Source organism: Panthera onca, chromosome A1 (genome assembly GCF_046562875.1).
Source record: "Panthera onca isolate mPanOnc1 chromosome A1, mPanOnc1 haplotype 2, whole genome shotgun sequence".
In the NCBI taxonomy this organism is placed as follows: domain Eukaryota; kingdom Metazoa; phylum Chordata; class Mammalia; order Carnivora; family Felidae; genus Panthera; species Panthera onca.
The window spans coordinates 31,428,993-31,447,725 of record NC_138339.1 but is presented as its reverse complement, the minus strand read 5'-3'; the positions used below and the strand labels follow the sequence as shown (position 1 = coordinate 31,447,725).

Below are 18,733 nucleotides of genomic sequence, written 5' to 3'. Positions count from 1 at the left end.
CGGGGGGAACTTTAACTTGATATTTTTCCTTCCCGTTCCCCTTCCCTGTCCTCCCCTTCCTCCTCCTCCTTCTAATTTTAGAGAGAGAGATGCAGTGAGCTGGGGAGAGGGGCAGAGGGGGAAAGAGACAGAGAGAGAATATGTTAAACAGAAAGAGAGAGAGAGAGAGAGAGAGAGAGAATATTTTAAGCAAGCTCCTCGCTCAGCCTGACAGGGGGCTTGATCCCAAATCCCTGGGATCACGACCTGAGCGAAAATCAAGAGTTGGACAGACCTTCAACCACCTGGGCCACCCAGGTGCCCCTAACCTGATCTTTCTATGAGAATGTTCTAGCACATGACATTACATGGTATTTCATCTGAAATGCCCCAAAACTATTTTGAATTGGTTTGGGAAGTAGCATAGTATCTGGGAGGAAACAGCTTCTGTTTTTCAGCAAATATGTTATGAAGAAACTTTGAAAGTTGTCTGCAGTTGAGGTTCCTGGGAATTAATTATGTAAAAGAAAGCAGTGAGGAAGGAGAAAGGCTAGTTCATTTTGATCTGTAATATCTATATTATTAGTGTGTTAGGTTCATTTTATATCATTATTTATATCATTATTCATTTGGTAAACATTTGATCCAGTGTTGACTTCTCACCACCTGTCAATTTTTACATTGCGTGCATGGAGATTTTTTTTTGTTGCTGTTGTCAGTTTTCATTAAAAAGGGATCACTCTTCCTCACTGATGTATTTTCACTACCTAAAATAGTACTTGACTGTAATAGATGTTTAAATAATATTTGTTGAATGAATGAACTCAGATAAGAGATTCTATTTTTGTGGCAAGATTGTGGTTTTTGAAAAATGTCTCCGGTTTGTACCTAGAAAATAGGTAATAATTAGAAATCCACAAGCTTTTGTGAAGAACATATCTTTCCAGATTGATGGTCTTAACTGTGGGTCCTGTCAGCTCATTACATAGTAGTAACTGTATAGTCACTTCAGTGAAGCTTTGTTTGGTGCCTGAAAACCTAATTATAAATTGATGTGAACTGGTTAGATTATATGTTTCCATTAGGTGAATTTCACACTGGCTTTAATGATCTTAACTCTGATTTTGCAAACTGCTGTAGGTTCTAAATTACCTTGAGGGTTGTTATTATATTTGTATAAAGTTCTCAAATGTAGTTAAATCATTTTAATACAATTGGCTTACAATTTTTTCCTAAACTCTCCAGGTACCATTTATAATAATGAAAAGATACTACTAAATACTAACCATTGACTTATTCACAGTCGCCTGCAATTCTTTTTAGTAGATCTGATTCTACCCAGTGGGGAGCTGTTTTCATTCCACTTTTAAGATAACCTCAAAGAATCACTAATTATAAAGATGTAAACTAAACTAGTTAAAATTAGATTGAATTATATTGGAATTTTAAAAAAAAGTATCATCCAGAATTTGTAGGAGATGCTCTAAAATCAAATGAATGATCTCCGTATGTAGCAATTTTAAAGTGCTTGGAAATAGCTGGGATTTGTAGTGTGCTTAGTGGTTTGGCACTAACCAATTTGTGGTTGTCATGGCTAACACCCAGTATAACAGAATGGAGGAAAGTAGGCAGATGCAAGCTAAATGTAAAATAAGACAATGCAGTTTCATTTGCTGAGGAAAACAGTAATTCAAAACAAATAGTTCTTTGGTTTTGTGTTAACAGATAAAAATCTCAAAGGCAGTCATAATGGCTCTTAAAAATCAGCGACGTGATGCTCTTTTTTTTCTTCTGTAGATTGTGCTTTTGTTTAAACAAATGGGATGGTGAATATATTCATAGAAAAATAGCTTGTAGCAAGCAACCTGAGGAAATTGACACTCTATTCCAGTTGGTTGGTGGACTACCAACCATGGGGCCATATTTGGCCGTTGCCTGTTTTTGTAAAGCAAGTGAGCTAAAAATGTTTTTTACATATTTAAAGCATTTTCCCCCCCAGTATTTTGAAGATGTTACTCTACTGTCTTCTCATTTGCCTTGTTTCCCATGAGAAGTCTTTTTTGCTCCTCTCCATGTAACTTGTCTTTTTTAATCTAGTTCCTTTTAAGATTTTCTCTGCTAGTGGTTTTGAGCAATGATTATGATGTGCTGTGGTCTAGTTTTCTTCCTGTTTTGTGCTTGAGATTGGTTGAACTTCTTGAGTTTATTGGCTTATTTTCATCAAATTTGGAAAGTTTTCACCCATTATTTCTTCAAATAACTTTTCTATCCCCCATTTCTTTCCTTGAGGACTCCAGTTATATATTTTGTAATTGTGTTACTTGAAGTCCTTCAGTTCACTGATGTTCTTTCATTTGTTTCTTTTTTCTCTGTATTACATTTTGGATAATTTCAAGTTAGCAGTTCTTGCCATCTATAAGTTATTATGTATTTATTCTCATCCAACATATTTTCATTTAGACTTACTTTTCATCTTCAGAAATTCAATTTGAGTGATTTTTACACCTTTCATGCTTCTTAAGTTTTTGCACATATAGACTATAGTTATAAAAATTGTTTTAATATTCTTTTCTGCTAATTCTAACATCTCTGTCAGTTCTGGGTCATTTTGTGTTGATTAATTTTTCTGCCTATGATAGGTCATATTTTCCTGCTTCTTTGAGTGTCTGATCAATTTTGACTGACTGTTAAACCTTGTAAATTTTGCCTTGTTAGGTGCTTCATATTTTTTCTAATTCTTATAAATCTTGAGTTTTGGTTTGAGACAGTTTAATTATTTGGAAATAGTTTAATTCTTTCAAGTCTAGCTTTGAAGATTTGTTATGTGGGATAAAAGAAGTGTTTAGTCTGTTATCTGATTGTTCCCTACTACATAGCCAAGACTTTTCTAACCACTGCATATGAACCATACAGATTCTCAGTCTGGCTGTTAGGAACAGGCACTGCTCCCTGTCCTGTGTGCATGCAAGGTCCTTTCCCTTTAATTCTTTTGAGTAGTAATTTCTTCATACACATGCACCAGTCACTGCTATACCTACTACCTCAGGGGTTCCTTTGCCAATCTTCAGAGTTTCTCTCTGTGTCAGGCCCTGTTTTCTAATTCTTTTTCGTTTCCTTGGATTCTGAGCTCTGTCTTTAAAGCTTAGAATACTTGCCTGGATTTCTCCTCTCAGCAGCAAGGCCTGGAAACTTTTTTTAAATGTTTATTTTGAGAGAGAGAAAGAGTGAGCAAGCGAGCACGAGCAGTGGAGAGGCAGAGAGAGAGGGAGAGAGGGAATCCCAAACAGGCTCCACACCATCAGCGCAGAGCCCAGCATGGGGCTCAACTTCATGAACAGCAAGATCTTGACCAGAGCTGAAATCAAGACCGGATGCTTAACCCACTGAGCCACCCATGCACCCCGGCCTGGAAGCTTTCTTAAGACAGTAAGATGGGGCAATTGTAGGGCACACTTGTGTGTTTCTCATCTCTCAGGGATCACTGTTCTTTACTTCCTGATGTCCCATGTTTTGAGAACTGTAGTTTCATATATCTTGTTCAGTTTTTTGGTTGATTCGAATAGGACAGTATTTTTTTGGTGTGTGTTGTATGTTGTAGCCAAAAGTGATTGTTGGGATGCTGAAATTTAAGATTTAGTAGTTATGAATAATTCCAGGTGAAGATACACAGAGTTGGACCGTAGGTATGAATGGAGTAGAGGCATGAAGGTCATTTAATGAGTCATCCACATGGACTTTGAAGTCATCTAAGTAGATGGATTTGAGATAGAGAGTAAGACTTTAAGCCAAGAGCCAAAGTTGCGGAATTTTAATACTGCATGTTTTATGTGTTTGGTTGGGAAAATACTCTTTTAAAATTATGTTAAATTCTCTTATCTTTTCTTCTAGAACCTTCTGACAACTTAAGGGAGATTCTCCAAAATGTGGCCAAATTGCAAGGAGTATCAAATATGAGAAAACTAGGCCATCTGAATAACTTTACTAAGGTAAGCAACTTGAGTCTTTATTAATATGATCATCTAAAATTCTGGTCCTTATACTTACTTCCGATGCTTTTTAACTACCATTAACAAATTCTTGGGGAATCACCCAATATTAGTGCTTTCCTCTGCTGCTGCTCATGGATTTTGTTATGTGTTATTAATTACAGTGTATTTGAATAATGGAAGTATTATGTGCTGCTTGTAGAAAATTTGGTAGGTTCAGAAAAGAATAAAGAAAACAGTCACTAAGAAGTCCATCTTCCAGTCTTCAGGATTTTTCACATGTGTTTCTTTTGCCTTTTTAATAATAACTCATTTTTATGTGATAATATATGATAAATGTTTATAGTTAATAAGTATGTGTGTGTGTGTGTGTGTGTGTGTGTGTGTGTGTGTGTGTGTGTGTGCGCACACCATAATTTCTAGAGAAATAATAAAACTTCCTCTCTCTTTTCCCTGATATTCTATGTCCATTTTCTGGATCTCAATTAGAGCCTAGGATAAACATAGGGGCCCTCATCCCAAATAAATACTGACTTGATCTTTGTTAGAATCCAAGAATTCTTGACTTTGATAGACGGTAGGTTTTTGAAGCAATTCTGGACAACCAACTCTTGGAAACACTAAAATGCCTGTTATTTGAGGTGATGCCATAAATAGGAAACAGAATGGTTCCTTTGGGAAAAATTACTATTTTTTTTAGTTTACTAAATATACATTGTTCTGCTACATTTTAAATTTGGGAATAATTATATATTTTAGCCCCGTACTACTCAAAGTGTGACCCACAGACCAGCAGCACTGGCATCACCTTGAAGCTTGTTTGAAACGTACTGCTTAGCTCCACCCTAGACCTAATGAACCAGAATCTCCATTTTAAGAAAGATTCTCAAATAAATTGTGTGTACATTAAAGTTTGAGTGGCACTGTTTTAATCTTTCCAAAATGTTTAATTAATAATTGGATATGGCTTGGACTTTATTTCACAGGTATAAATGGATAAAATATAGTCACTGCGTACCAAAATTGTTTTTTCAGTATGGTGATGTGAAATAATGCTCTATATAGAGTGGATTTTTTTTCATAGTTAGAGAAGTAAGTACATACATGTTAATTTTTCTTTTGTGAAGTTTGGAATATTCTGGCATGTATTTTTTTTATTATTATTATTATTATTTTTTTGTAACATTCATTTTTGAGAGACAGAGACAGCGTGAGTAGAGGAGGGGCAGAGAGAGAGGAAGACACAGAATCTGAAACAGGCTCCAGGCTCTGAGCGGTCAGCACAGAACCCGATGCGGGGCTCAAACTCACAGACTGCGAGACCATGACATGAGCCAAAGTCAGCAGCTTAACCAGCTGAGCCACCCAGGCGCCCCTGGCACGTATTTTTATATAACATGAGAAAATTATATGAGGGACAAGAAAGTTAATTTGTTTATTTACGTATTTAAAAATTTTTTTTTAATGTTTATTTATTTTTGAGAGAGAGTGAGAAACAGAGTGCAAGCAAGCAGGGGAGGAGCAGAGAGAGAGGGAGACACAGAATCCGAAGTGGGCTCTAGGCTCCGAGCTGTCAGCATGGAGCCCGATGCGGGGCTTGAACTCATGAACCACGAGATCGTGACCTGAGCCAAAGTTGGATGCTTAACCAACTGAGCCTCCTAGGTGCCCCTGTTTATTTATTTTTGAGAGAGAGAGAGAGAATATCCCAAGCAGGCTCCGCACTGTCTGCACGGAGCCCGATGCAGCATGTGAACTCACGAACCGTGATCATGACTTGGGCTGAAAATCAAGAGTCGGATGCTTCACTGACTGAGCCACTCAGGCACCCCAGAAAGTAGTATTTTTAAAGCAACTTCCAAAAACATTGAATAAGTGCTTGAGAAAGAGTTTTCCAAAATATCCGTAGGTATGTTTTCATTTTTTAATGAATGTAATGAAAATACTCAAATGCATTCTTCAGTGTGCTCATCAGCTAATGTCAAGTCTTTTAGACCCAAAGTTCTTTCAAGATTGTAATGGTATCTCCTGGTTTCACTCCCTTCTATTAAATTTCCCAGTTTTATCTCACATTCTTCACTCATCTTGAATAAATCTTAACCATTTGCCTAGATTTAACCATTTAAAACAAATTTAATATAGATTTATGTCCTGTTTGAACTCATGGTTCCTGTCATAATCAGGTTGACATCTTGATACGTAGTTCCACATCTTTTGCCAGCTGGGATTCTGAAAGTTGGGAATGGATGTAAGGATGGCAGTGATTTCTTTTTTTTTCACTCTGGCACTAGTATGGATCTTAAGGCAATATTAAAAATCCAGAGCACATCATCCAGTAGAAGTATAATGCAAACCACAAATATAATTTAAAATTTTCTAGTACCACACTAAAAAAGGAAAAAGAAGCATGCGAAATTATTTTTAACAATACATTTTCTTTAATCCAGTACATCCAGATTATTGCATTTGATATAATTAGTATAAAACATTAATGATGAAATGTTTATTAATATTTTTATACTAAATATTTGAAATCAAATATGTATATTATTCATGTAGTACATCTTAATTCAGACTAGCCACATTTACAGTGCTCATAGCAACCTGTGGCTAGTAAATACTAACCATAATGGACAGTACATATATAGGCTTTTTGGAATAGTAGTAAAATTAAAAGCATTAATTTTAGGAATCTGTTGGACACCTTTTTCCTTTCTCTATTTTCCATTTATTTCTGTCTCAATCTCAGGTTCTCTGGGTTAAGGTCACTTGCCCTCTCCCTTCTTCCCTTTTCCATTTCACTGTTTCTGTATCTTTGAATTTTACCCACAATATTTCACTAAGTTGTTTTCTTTACTTGGTCTTTCCTTGATATGTGTTCTCCCACTCTCTTTTCCCCCGTCTTCCCTTCACTCTCTCCTTCTCTGTTCTCTTTCTTTCCTTCTTCCCTTCTTCCCCTTTGTCACCTCTCTCTTCACCTTTCTCTACCCCCTTCCCTCTGTCTCTTTCCCTCATTTCTCTCTTCTTTCCCTGTCTCTTCCCCCATTGTACCACTGTAGATAACAGAATGATTTATCTCCTTAATAAAGGCCCTAGGCTTGGGGGCTTCTTGTATTCTTGTTTTTTGTTTTGCTATATCCTCTCTTTGTAATTTTCACATTTCCGTCTGGCCCTTGGGCTAGCTTATAGCAACCTTCTATTTGCTATTATAAATTATTTATGGATTTAAAACCAGAAAACCCGACTTACTAGAATTTGTCTACAATATGAGGCACTAAACCTTGAGTTGGGGTCTGAGGGACTCTCCCATTAGTAAAGTCCATGAACACTGGACTTGATAAAATCAGTTTTCTGCCCTATGATAACAATGGGAAAAACATGAGCTTTAGATCAAATAGATAGAGACTTACAGCCTAGCTCTGACCCTAACTAGCAAGGCAGTCTCAGGCCGATTTCTTTACTCAGGTAAAGAGGCAAGGTCTCAGTACAATGCTTGGCACACAATATGTACTTCGTAACAGGTAGTGCCTTTGTTTTTGTTTGCTTTTGTATTTTTTGCCATTTTTATAGTTGTTTTTTTGTTTTTTGTTTTTGTTTTTCTTGGCTGACTCTAAGGACATGAGTCTGCTTAAGAGTTCACAAATTGCAGATTGGTAAGCTGTTACTGTAACAGGATTTTTTTGACCTCAGTAATTCCGACATATTGGGCCAGATAATTATTTGTTTTGGGAGGCTGTCTTCTTCATTGTAGTATGTTTAACAGCATCCCTGCTTCTATCCCCTGGATGCCAGTAGCACACCTCCACCAGTTGTGACAAACAAAAATGTCTCCAGACACTGCCAAATATTTCCTTGGGAACAGAATTGCCCCTGGTTAAGAACCACCACTGTAAATAAATGGCTGTAGATTTTATTATAAAATTTCTTCAAGCACCCTGTGCAAAATAAATGCTTACTGTAAATTTAATCATAATATAATATGCCTTTGAATTCCATTTTGTTGGAGAGCTAAGTTTGTAAACATTTACATAGCTGGTATTTCTGTAAAATCTGTAAGTTCATTTCCTTGTACGGTTAGAAATTCTGAGAAATCTGTATGAATATCTTTATAGAATAAGTAAATAAGAAAAATAATTATGATGCCACTTAGACTAGTTAGGAGTTGGTTGGTCCCCCTTCTCTGTGTTCCCATAACAGATTATGTGTGTCTACTAAATTTTATCTGTTCTCTTGTTATTATTTGTTGTGGGTTACTGTCTCATTAAACTGAGTTTCTTAAGCACAAATCACATGTAGTATTTATTTTTCTACTCTTCATTTTTACTCCAAAGCCTGGTATGTAACAAGTGTTTAATTAAAGGTTTTATATTACATTGAGAAGATTTTGCATTTTAAATATGAGTTTTTGTCGTACTACTAGTTGTTTTGTTATGAAGTAGAAGCTTGCTGTTAGGATTAACTTAATTTAGTAGATCAGTGGGGCTAAAATCTTTTAGAGAGTAGACCTCATCTGCAGAAATAAACTTCCTTTTAAGGCATGAAGAGAGGGTGCTAGTGATGTGATCCTGTAACCATGTGAATGTCACACACCCATGCTTGCCTTCTGACATCATTGCACTAGATAAAGTAGTGTGTATAACAGACTGCTGATGAATATAATCTCAGTATCCTATTTTTAAAACTGACAACATGCTTATAATCTAAAGACCTGTTTAAAGATGAAACTATTTCAGGTCTTTACATTCTAAAAGTTCTCTTTTCCTATATTTCATCTCCTATTCATATTGAAAGTTCCAAAGGAGTCTTTATTTGGTACTGTTTTTAAAAAAAACTTCAAAAATAGTATAAGCTAAATATAAAAAATTAAAACAGCACAGAACAATATATGGTAAAAAGTGAAAGTCTTCTCTCAGATACCCTTCCCATCTTCCTCACCACTGTGACAAAAATGCCATTCTCTAGAGGTAACCACTAGGAAGTATTTACCCTTCTCTGATATGATTGTGTGTGTGTGTGTGTGTGTGTGTGTGTGTGTATGTGTGTGTGTGTGTATTTCATTGAGTTGTGAGAATTAAATGAGTGAAACAAAAAGTTGTGTTTAATATAGTGCTCAGTTTATTTACCACTTATTATATATGTATGCACAAAGGTTTTTTTTTTAAATAAGATCATGATATATGTTGATTTATAGTTTGCTTTTTTCTACTTTCCAATATATCATAGAATCCTTTCCTTTTTATAAATATAGATCTACTACGTTTTTATAACTGCATGTATGTGTGTAGATATATATATGTGTAGATATAGTCACAAAATATATGTATGTGTATACAAATATGTATATTCATACACATACATACATACATATACCATAATTTAATCATTCCATCATTAAAAAATATTTTCCCTTTTTGCTATTTTAAATCATGTATAGTAACACTTGTATACTTCCTTGTGCTGAATAGAATTTTTGAAGTGTGATTACTTAGCCAAAGCCTTTGTATTTCTTATTTTAAAACCTGCTTTTACAGTGCGTTCTGTGGGTGTCTGGGTGGCTCAGTCACTTGAGTGTCTGACTAATTTTGACTTGGGTCTCGATCCCAGGGTCATGAGATTGAGCCCTGCATTGGGCTCCACGCTGAGCATGGAGCCTGCTTAAGATTATCTCTTTGTCTCTCCCCCTAACCCCTCTCCCTTGCTCATGCATGCACTCTCTCTCTAAGAAAAAAAAAAAAAAAAAAAGGCACTCAGAAAAGACCATGATGTGGAAATCTTATCTGTGATGATATATACATGTATATTTTTTAAAGTTTGGATTACTCAATCTGTTGCTTATTTGGGAGAACTATTCATTTAACCTTCAGAGCAATATGAGTAAAATGGGAATAACATAGCATTTAACTGCCCTGTTTTAACTGATCATTATCTTTTTTAAAAATTGTACTTTTAATAAGCATCTCAGATATTTTAATTACCTAGAGGTAGTTTAGACTTCTATTTTACCTTTGTCAGAATATAATATTGTTGATTGCTCCTTTTGGATATCTCAGTTTTTATAAGAAAGCCTTATAAGAAACAAATTCAACAAACTTAATTCAACAGAGCTAGAGTTAAAAAAAAGTTATTTGCTCTCATGATGAGGAAAACCAAATGTTGTGTCCTAATTTCAAACAAAACAATTCAAGGGCTGAAAAAATGTTAATTGCATTCTGTCTTTCCCATTTCACAGCTCTCTTTTTTTTTTAAAGTTAGCTTCATTCTGAAACACCTTCCATTTGGCTAAGATACATCATCTTTACAGCTCTCCTAAAAGGAGAGGGTAGCCCTCTCTTATTGTCTTCTATACATTCTCTCATTTTGGTCACATTCAGCTAGGCATTGTAACCGATAGTCATAAAAACACATGGGATGGGAGCAACAGAAACCCAGTGAAAAGTGTGATGTCTAATAATTTTGCATTTTGCATCAGTATCTGTTAGGATACGGATTCTTATATTTTGAAAGGTCTTCAGTGATTTCTAAGCATAATTCATGATTTTATTCTTAACACACTGACGTGATAGAGAAGGCAGTGTTACATTTTAATAACTTATACAGGAGACAAGAAATTACCAGAAATGGCTAAGATAGTAGTGGACAAACTACTACTTAATGACAGAAGATTAATTAGTAATTCAATCAGTTGTTGAAGCAGGATAAGATTCTCATTGTTTAAACGCACCAGTTTAGGGTTCTTCTTGCTGGTTTTGGCCTATTCCTAGAGTAAGACTTAAGGGGTTTAATTTGTACTTTAGGGTTTGGTTATTTAAATTAGGAGATTATTAGTAAAGTAGTGAGTCAGTCACTATAAGAATTTTATACTAGAATAGTTTATTCCTAATATTTTGAAACTTCTAATAGGTGAACTCTTGGTGATGGGAAGTGAAACTATTTTTTTTCTGGTAATTAAAAATTCAGAAATCTTACCAGTGTCTTCTGTGATTTCTTATTCTTATGTGAATTATTTACATATAGAAAGCTTAGTCTTTACTTGGGATAATTCTAATTCAAAAAGGATATTTTCATTTAAGACTAATTAAGAAGATCCTCTTCTATAATTCTGGAAACAAAAACATGAATTAACCACATTGAAAGCATCACCCTAACATTTATTACTATCTTTGGGAATTAGGCACTGAAAATGACAAATATGCTGTTTTGTTATAAATTGTTCTTTTTAGTTTTTACTTGTGATATTCCAGTTTCCAACTGAGTGGACATTTTTCTCAGAAGTATGTCTTGCAGTTAAAAAAAAAAAAAGAAAAGAAAAAGAAATGTTTCTTGCAGTTGAAATTTTTATCTTGCAGTGATACTAGATAGCAGAAAATGATAGTCCTTTCAAAATACTTTTCAAATTGTGGTTTTTGGAGATCATAATAATAACTTTGAGAGGTTTTTTTTTTTTAATTTTCCATCAAAACTGCTAACTCTAACAGATGTTAAATGATGGACAGTCATATATTTTGTGTCTAAAAGGTGAGTAATTTGGGAATTGCGTTTCTCTGAATCTATAGTTTTCTACAAGGATACCTGGCAAGTGTGAAGAAGATAGTACAAAAAATGAGAACCAAGTACATACTTAAGCTACTTAAGTACTCTACCAACCCTTGACAAGACTTTGTTTACTTTATTTCTAGGATTTCAAAGTATTTTGTATTGTTAACATCCATTGGTACTGTAGCAGAAAAAAAATGGAATTACTGCCTTTTTAGGAATTGAGATAAACAAGTCAGTTTAAGAAAGTATAACATTTTTCCCATTTTAAAAACAATATTTTATATATGTTGATATAAACAACTTGTAAGCTTCATTTTTCTATTGTTTGAGTTGGAATATGTCCAAGGTTTAAGTGAGCATAATACTATGATAAGCAGTTGTTGGTTTTTTTTTTTTTTAAATAATGTATGGTACCATACAGTGACAATGCTAGTAATCTCAAATACATGGAAATCTCAAATACTAATTTATGTTTAATAGTGTTAAGTGTAGTTTTTATGTGTGTTTCAATCCTTTGAAATGGGCAGTTTTTTTTTTTTTTCAATATATGAAATTTATTGTCAAATTGGTTTCCATACAACACCCAGTGCTCATCCCAAAAGGTGCCCTCCTCAATACCCATCCCCCACCTCCCCTCCCTCCCACCCCCCATCAACCCTCAGTTTGTTCTCAGTTGTTAACAGTCTCTTATGCTTTGGCCCTCTCCCACTCCAACCTCTTTTTTTTTTTTCCTTCCCCTCCCCCATGGGTTTCTGTTAAGTTTCTCAGGATCCACATAAGAGTGAAACCATATGGTATCTGTCTTTCTCTGCATGGCTTATTTCACTTAGCATCACACTCTCCAGTTCCATCCACGTTGCTACAAAAGGCCATATTTCATTCTTTCTCATTGCCACGTAGTACTCCATTGTGTATATAAACCACAATTTCTTTATCCATTCATCAGTTGATGGACATTTAGGCTCTTTCCATAATTTGGCTATTATTGAGAGTGCTGCTATAAACATTGGGGTACAAGTGCCCCTATGCATCAGTACTCCTGTATCCCTTGGGTAAATTCCTAGCAGTGCTACTGCTGGGTCATAGGGTAGGTCTATTTTTAATTTTCTGAGGAACCTCCACACTGTTTTCCAGAGTGGCTGCACCAGTTTGCATTCCCACCAACAGGGCAAGAGGGTTCCCATTTCTCCACATCCTCTCCAGCATCTATAGTCTCCTGATTTGTTCATTTTGGCCACTCTGACTGGCGTGAGGTGATATCTGAGTGTGGTTTTGATTTGTATTTCTCTGATAAGGAGCGACGTTGAACATCTTTTCATGTGCCTGTTGGCCATCCGGATGTCTTCTTTAGAGAAGTGTCTATTCATGTTTTTTGCTGAAATGGGCAGTTTTTATGTGTGTTTTTAGTTAGCTGTTTTGGAAAAAATAATAGTTAATTTCACTTGTTTTATGCGTTTATGACCAGAGTACAGTTCTCCAGACTTTAGAGTCATACTATTTTTGAGGCTGGAGATATGAAATAAAGATGGTAATATTCAGTTATTTCTTTATTTTTTATATCCAATCTCCCCTCCTCCTTTGTCCCTGTGTAACTAATTTTAATACAAAATTGTAGTAACATTTTTCACAGTGGACTCTGGACCCCGACTGGCTTGGTCAGATTTCTGGCTTTACCACTTAATAGTTTTTTGGCCTTGGGAAGTCATATTACCTACTATCTTCAAGCCTCATTTGTCTTCATTTACAAAAATATTATTTTCTAGGGTTAACAAGATTAATAGTCAATAAATGTTATTTCTGTTCCTATTCATGAATTCTTTATATAGTTAACCATCCCTAGGTTATATACTACATATTCAATATATATTAACATTTCTAAAATACAGAAAAGCAGAGAGGAAAATAAATTACCTATGATTGCATTTTCATTTTTGGTGTTAAAATATTGATGGTATAGACTTTTTAAATATGTATCTTAAAAAAAAACACATCTTTTAGAATTTTTTCCATCTTACCAGGGTACATTATGCATGTTTTTCCTTATGTTTAAATATTATATAATATTAATAGGTTGTGTAAGTTTCCTCCTTTATGAACATTTTGTTTCTAGTTCTTTACCATTGTAAATAATGTCATGAGCCTCTTATGCTTGAACCACTTTACATTTTAGATTAGTTTGTTCATATAAATCACCAAAAGCAGATCCTGACCATAGTACATTTTTCCAATTTTTAAAAAATGTTCACTTATTTGTTTATTTTTTGAGAGAGTGAGCATGCACGAGAGAGCATGCAGGAGCAGGGGAGGGTCAGAGAGAGAGGGAGAAAGAGAATCCCAAACAGGCCATTAGGGCAGAGCCTGACATGAGCCCACAAACCTTGAGATCATGATCTGAGTGGAATTTGAGTCGTATTCTCAACCAACTGAGCCACCCAAGTGCCCTGCATTTTTCCAATTTATTTTACAAAATGTTTTCGGTTTATAATTTCAGTTTATAATGCCGACAGTGTATTATCTTATTTGGAATAACCATGTTAAAAAGGAATTTCTTGCTAGTTTGGTAAACTTTGTTTCAAATGGCACTTTTCAGTGTATTTGGTTCAGAATTTAGGAAACAGGAAATACGTCATGTTATTAAATTCTTTTTACTTTTTCTTGGCCTCTTCTCAGTGATCTTTCCCCAACTTGTTTAGGCCTTTCACATTATAAGAGCCTGCTTATATTACTTTGCTATGTGAGGATAGAATGTTAAGGGCGGAATTATGTATTCCCAAGATTCATTCGTTGAAACCTTCACCCTCAGTACCTCAAAATGTTTATGCATTTGGAGATACGGCCCTTAAAGAGGCAGTTGAGGTAAAATTAGGTAATATGGGTGATCCACAGTGCAATATGACCAGTGTCCTGATAAAACAAGGAGATTAGTACAAAGATATACACAGAGGAACAACCATATGAAGACAGAGAGAACCAAGGAGATAGGACCTCAAAACAAAGAATCTGTCAAGATACATTGATGTTCTTGCCTCCAGAATCATGAGTAAGTAAGTTTCTGTGTTTGAGCCACCTGGTCTGTGGTATTTGTTATAGCAGCCCTAGCAAACCAATACAAGCCCTTAACCTTTTGCTTATCATAGTTTTACAAATATTTTTGACGAATATGTCATTTAACTTTTAGGTATACAGTTGGCTTTTTAGAGATATATAAATTTTCCTCTCTTTTGTCTCAAAGCTTAGGAAATCTTACATTGTATTTTAAATCTATATCTATGTATAAAGATGTCCTCATCCTCCCATTTTTTAGTACTTTTAACATTGCAACAAAATGCAATAAAAATAACAAAATTTCATGCCGTTTGAAAGTCTGTACCTTCTTTGTTCATCATATTTCAGAATTTTGAGGATTTTATAACATAAACATTTTGGATAAAGACCTGTGAACAAAAACTTTTCAGCTTGTTTTGCCTATTTGCTTATTTACACAGCATTTCCTTACCACACAAAGTGATCATTTGTGTAGTGTCCTTCCCTGCTATGAAAATATTGCGTTATCTTATAGCTACTCTATTCCTATTCTCTTCCTTCTTCTATTTGGAACATTTCTTTTTTGCCTTTTTTTTTTTTCCTTCTAAAGAAGAAACTGGATAGGAAATTTTATAAGGAGCCTACCAATAAGATAGGATTAGCTTTTTATTTCTACAGTTTTGTGCCTTTTAAAATACGTTCTTGGGTCCATTCCTTTCACAGAGACCGATGTGATGGCCACCACTTTGGTTGGTTTATTCTGTATGGTTAAGATGTTCATAACTTCATACTGAGGAAGAATAATAGCACTTGGAATCCCTTCTGTTTCTTCAGTGTTAATTAAATGATCAATCTCTTGAATTCATTTCAGTTAGGCCCTCCAAATAACTTGAGAAACTTCTATGTAACTTTTAGGTAAAAGTCAGTTTTCAAAACTCAGACTAAAGTGGTATATACCATCCAGGTGGGAGGGAAGTAGTTAGTATTAGATCAGTGTTCTTAATGAAAACAAGGAAAGCCTGTTTGAAGAAGGTATAGCAGGAAACTGCTCAGTCAGAAAGAAATATAGGAGCCAAAGCTTTGGAGAAGGGAGAAGCTTGTGGAGGTGAGTTTACTTCTCCAACAACTTTTGCCAGGAGATACTGGCTACTTTATTTATTTATTTTTTTTTTTAAATTTTTTTTTTCAACGTTTTTTATTTATTTTTGGGACAGAGAGAGACAGAGCATGAACGGGGGAGGGGCAGAGAGAGAGGGAGACACAGAATCGGAAACAGGCTCCAGGCTCCGAGCCATCAGCCCAGACAGAGCCTGACGCGGGGCTCGAACTCACGGACCGCGAGATCGTGACCTGGCTGAAGTCGGACGCTTAACCGACTGCGCCACCCAGGCGCCCCACTGGCTACTTTAGAGTGTGGGCAGAGAGCTAGGGACGCAGACCTTAGGCCCAGGAGTACTCAGCAGAAAAAACAGCACAGACTTTTGGTGGAGACCTAGGGGCAATCTACTAGAAGGAGATTCTTGTCTCGGTACATTTGTTGAATCCTGGGACTATCTGAGATGGGAAACCTAAAAATCTAAAGCAAAAGAATATTTGAAAATAAGGATGGAGCTTGTAGTGTTTTTGTAAGACAGAAATAGGTATGTCATCCTCTTGGGACTAATTCCCTCAACAATAAATAAGTTTCAGTTGAAACTTAGGTTTCAGTTGAAAATAGGTTTCAGTTAAGACCTGGGGAGTGGGGAGGAAAAGGGAAAACCAGAGGTAGATTGAAACTTACCAGAGCAGCAACTTTTCTGTACTTAGTATTGTCCAGTGACCTAACAAAGAGGATAAACCCTCTGTAGACAAAGATATTATCAGGAGTCTGTACAAGTTTTTATATACAAAGATTACAGGGTATATCAAGAGACAGGACTGCATGACTACAATGAAAGGAAGAACATAGTAGAAACGGATCTACAGGCAATCTACATCATTCACATACATTTATATAATAAGCACTTCAAATATTTAAATTATTATTTACATGTCAAGGAAATAGAGGAAATATGGAGAGAATAGGTGAAAATGAAGATTTTTTTTTTTTATTATTGATATGTGTAAAGTTAGATGAAGATTCAAGAATGGTAAAACAGTGTCTAAAAATTAAGAACTCAATAGACGGGTGTGGTAGAAGATCAGATAGGCCGGATCAGAAGATAGATAAATAGAAAATATCTAGCCAAAGCACTGAGATAAGAGAATGGAGAAAATAGAAAACAGGTTTTAGAGATTTGCAGTATACACCAAAGGATCTGACATTTGAATTACCAGAAAGAGAAGAGAGGGAATTGGGCAATAAGTAATTTTGAAGAGATCATGTACAAAATTTTCTAAAACTAATTAAAATATATCAAACCAGAGATTTGGGAATTTCTGTTTTCCTAAGCAGGATAGATACAGAGAAAACCACACCTGAACACTAAGATTGCTGAAAAACAAAGAGAAAAAAAATCTTCAAAAGAGCCAATAGTAAGACTGATAACAGACTTTTCAATAGGGATAATAGAAACCATCTTGAAGCTTTTAAGAAAATAGCAGCTAACCCATAAATCTATAAATCCAGGAAGATAATCCTCCAAAAAATAAAGTGAAAAAAAAATTTCCATGTAAACAAATTTTAAAGAATCTGTTACCAGCAACCTTGGCTAAAAATTAAGTAAATAAAAACACCCAATAAAACAAGTCAACAACAAACTGAGGATTCTTTAGACAGAAGGAAGAATATCCTGTTAAGATAACACTGAGATGAAGCATAATGGAAAAGGTGAAATTGTTGGCAAATATAAATTGATATTGACTAAATATTAACTGAAAGTAAAAATAACTGTGATGTGTTATGGGGCTTTTGAAACATCGGTAGAAAAACAACAGTAAAGTGAAAGGTGAGGGTAGTAAATGAAATTCAAGTGTTTTAAGAGTCTAGCATTGTTGAGGACATGGTAAAGTAATAATATCTGTTAGACTGTTACTAGTTAACAGTGCACATTGTAATCTCAATGGTAACCATTAAAAGTTTTAAAACTGTAAACTTATTGAGGGGGGATAAAGAATAATAAAGCATAATTGGTTGATTCAAATGAAAACAAAAAGGAGGGTTAAAGAAACCTAAAACTGGCAGGTCAAATAAAAACACAGTAATGCAGTAGAAATAAATATGCATACTTGAACAGTAATAAAATCATATATTTTCTGATATTTGTTGGAGATAAATACTATATTTTTCAGTCTAAAAGGGAATGTATACATAAATAGACAAAAATACATAACACATTCACATACTTTTGTTTTCTGACAGCTTCTTTGTGATATTGGCCATAGTGAAGAAAAATTGGGTTTTAACTATGAGGATATCATAATTTGGTAAGTATAGTTTAGTTCTCTCCTTCACCTCTCTGGATTTTAGTAATTTCAAATTTACTAATTCTAAACCAAAAAGATAGTGTGACACCTTATATTTAATTTTGTGGAAACAGTTGTTTGAATATTAGAAAAATTTATGATCTCCAGTACTTAAAAAATAATTTTTTTTTAACGTTTATTCATTTTTGAGGGACAGAAAGAGACAGAGCATGAGCGGGAAAGGGGCAGAGAGAGGGAGACACAGAATCTGAAACAGGCTCCAGGCTCTGAGCTGTCAGCGCAGAGCCCAGTGCGGGGCTCGAACTCACAAACTGAGATCATGACCTGAGCCGAAGTCGGAGGCTCAACCGACTGAGCCACCCAGGTGCCCCGGATCTCCAGTACTTTTTAATTGTTATCCTGTTGTTCTTACTGATACTTTTTAATTATCAAATGTAATTAATCAAAGCTAATGATGGAAAATACATGGATTTCTACTATTTAAGCTCCTAAATTAAATCTGAAATTCATAGAACAAGAGCTCTTAATTATTCCTAAGAACAAGAAGAACCTGTACAGTTATCTCTAGACCTCCCTTAAGATAGAGTGTGCTGATGGTAGACTTTATTTTCTCAAGCCCACCGATAGAGGCATAATGTTATAATCTCAAGAGCCATCTTTTTGGTGTGCTTAGGAATTAAAACATATATATAGTCTGTGCCTACTGCCATAAAGTATTTATTGGTTTAAACCAGTGATTCTTTTTTTTTTTAAGTTTATTTATTTACTTCGAGAGAGAAAGACAGTGAGTGCACACATGCATG

The 18,733-nt window shown here is 35.0% G+C and overlaps 1 protein-coding gene across 9 annotated transcripts in view; it reads left to right on the top strand.

Annotated features, from left to right (window-relative positions):
- The window catches only part of RICTOR (RPTOR independent companion of MTOR complex 2), a 122,834-nt gene that overhangs the window by 36,741 nt on the left and 67,360 nt on the right, over positions 1-18,733 (top strand). For 8 of the 9 annotated variants that reach the window (XM_060637622.3, XM_060637616.3, XM_060637617.3 and 5 more), the window contains 2 exons: positions 3,868-3,965; positions 17,866-17,930. In XM_060637622.3, the coding sequence (XP_060493605.1) occupies positions 3,868-3,965; positions 17,866-17,930 (163 nt within the window). Of the gene's footprint in view, positions 1-2,578; positions 3,406-3,867; positions 3,966-17,865; positions 17,931-18,733 lie in introns of those variants that run through there. The other variant, XM_060637620.3, reaches the window with a different exon arrangement.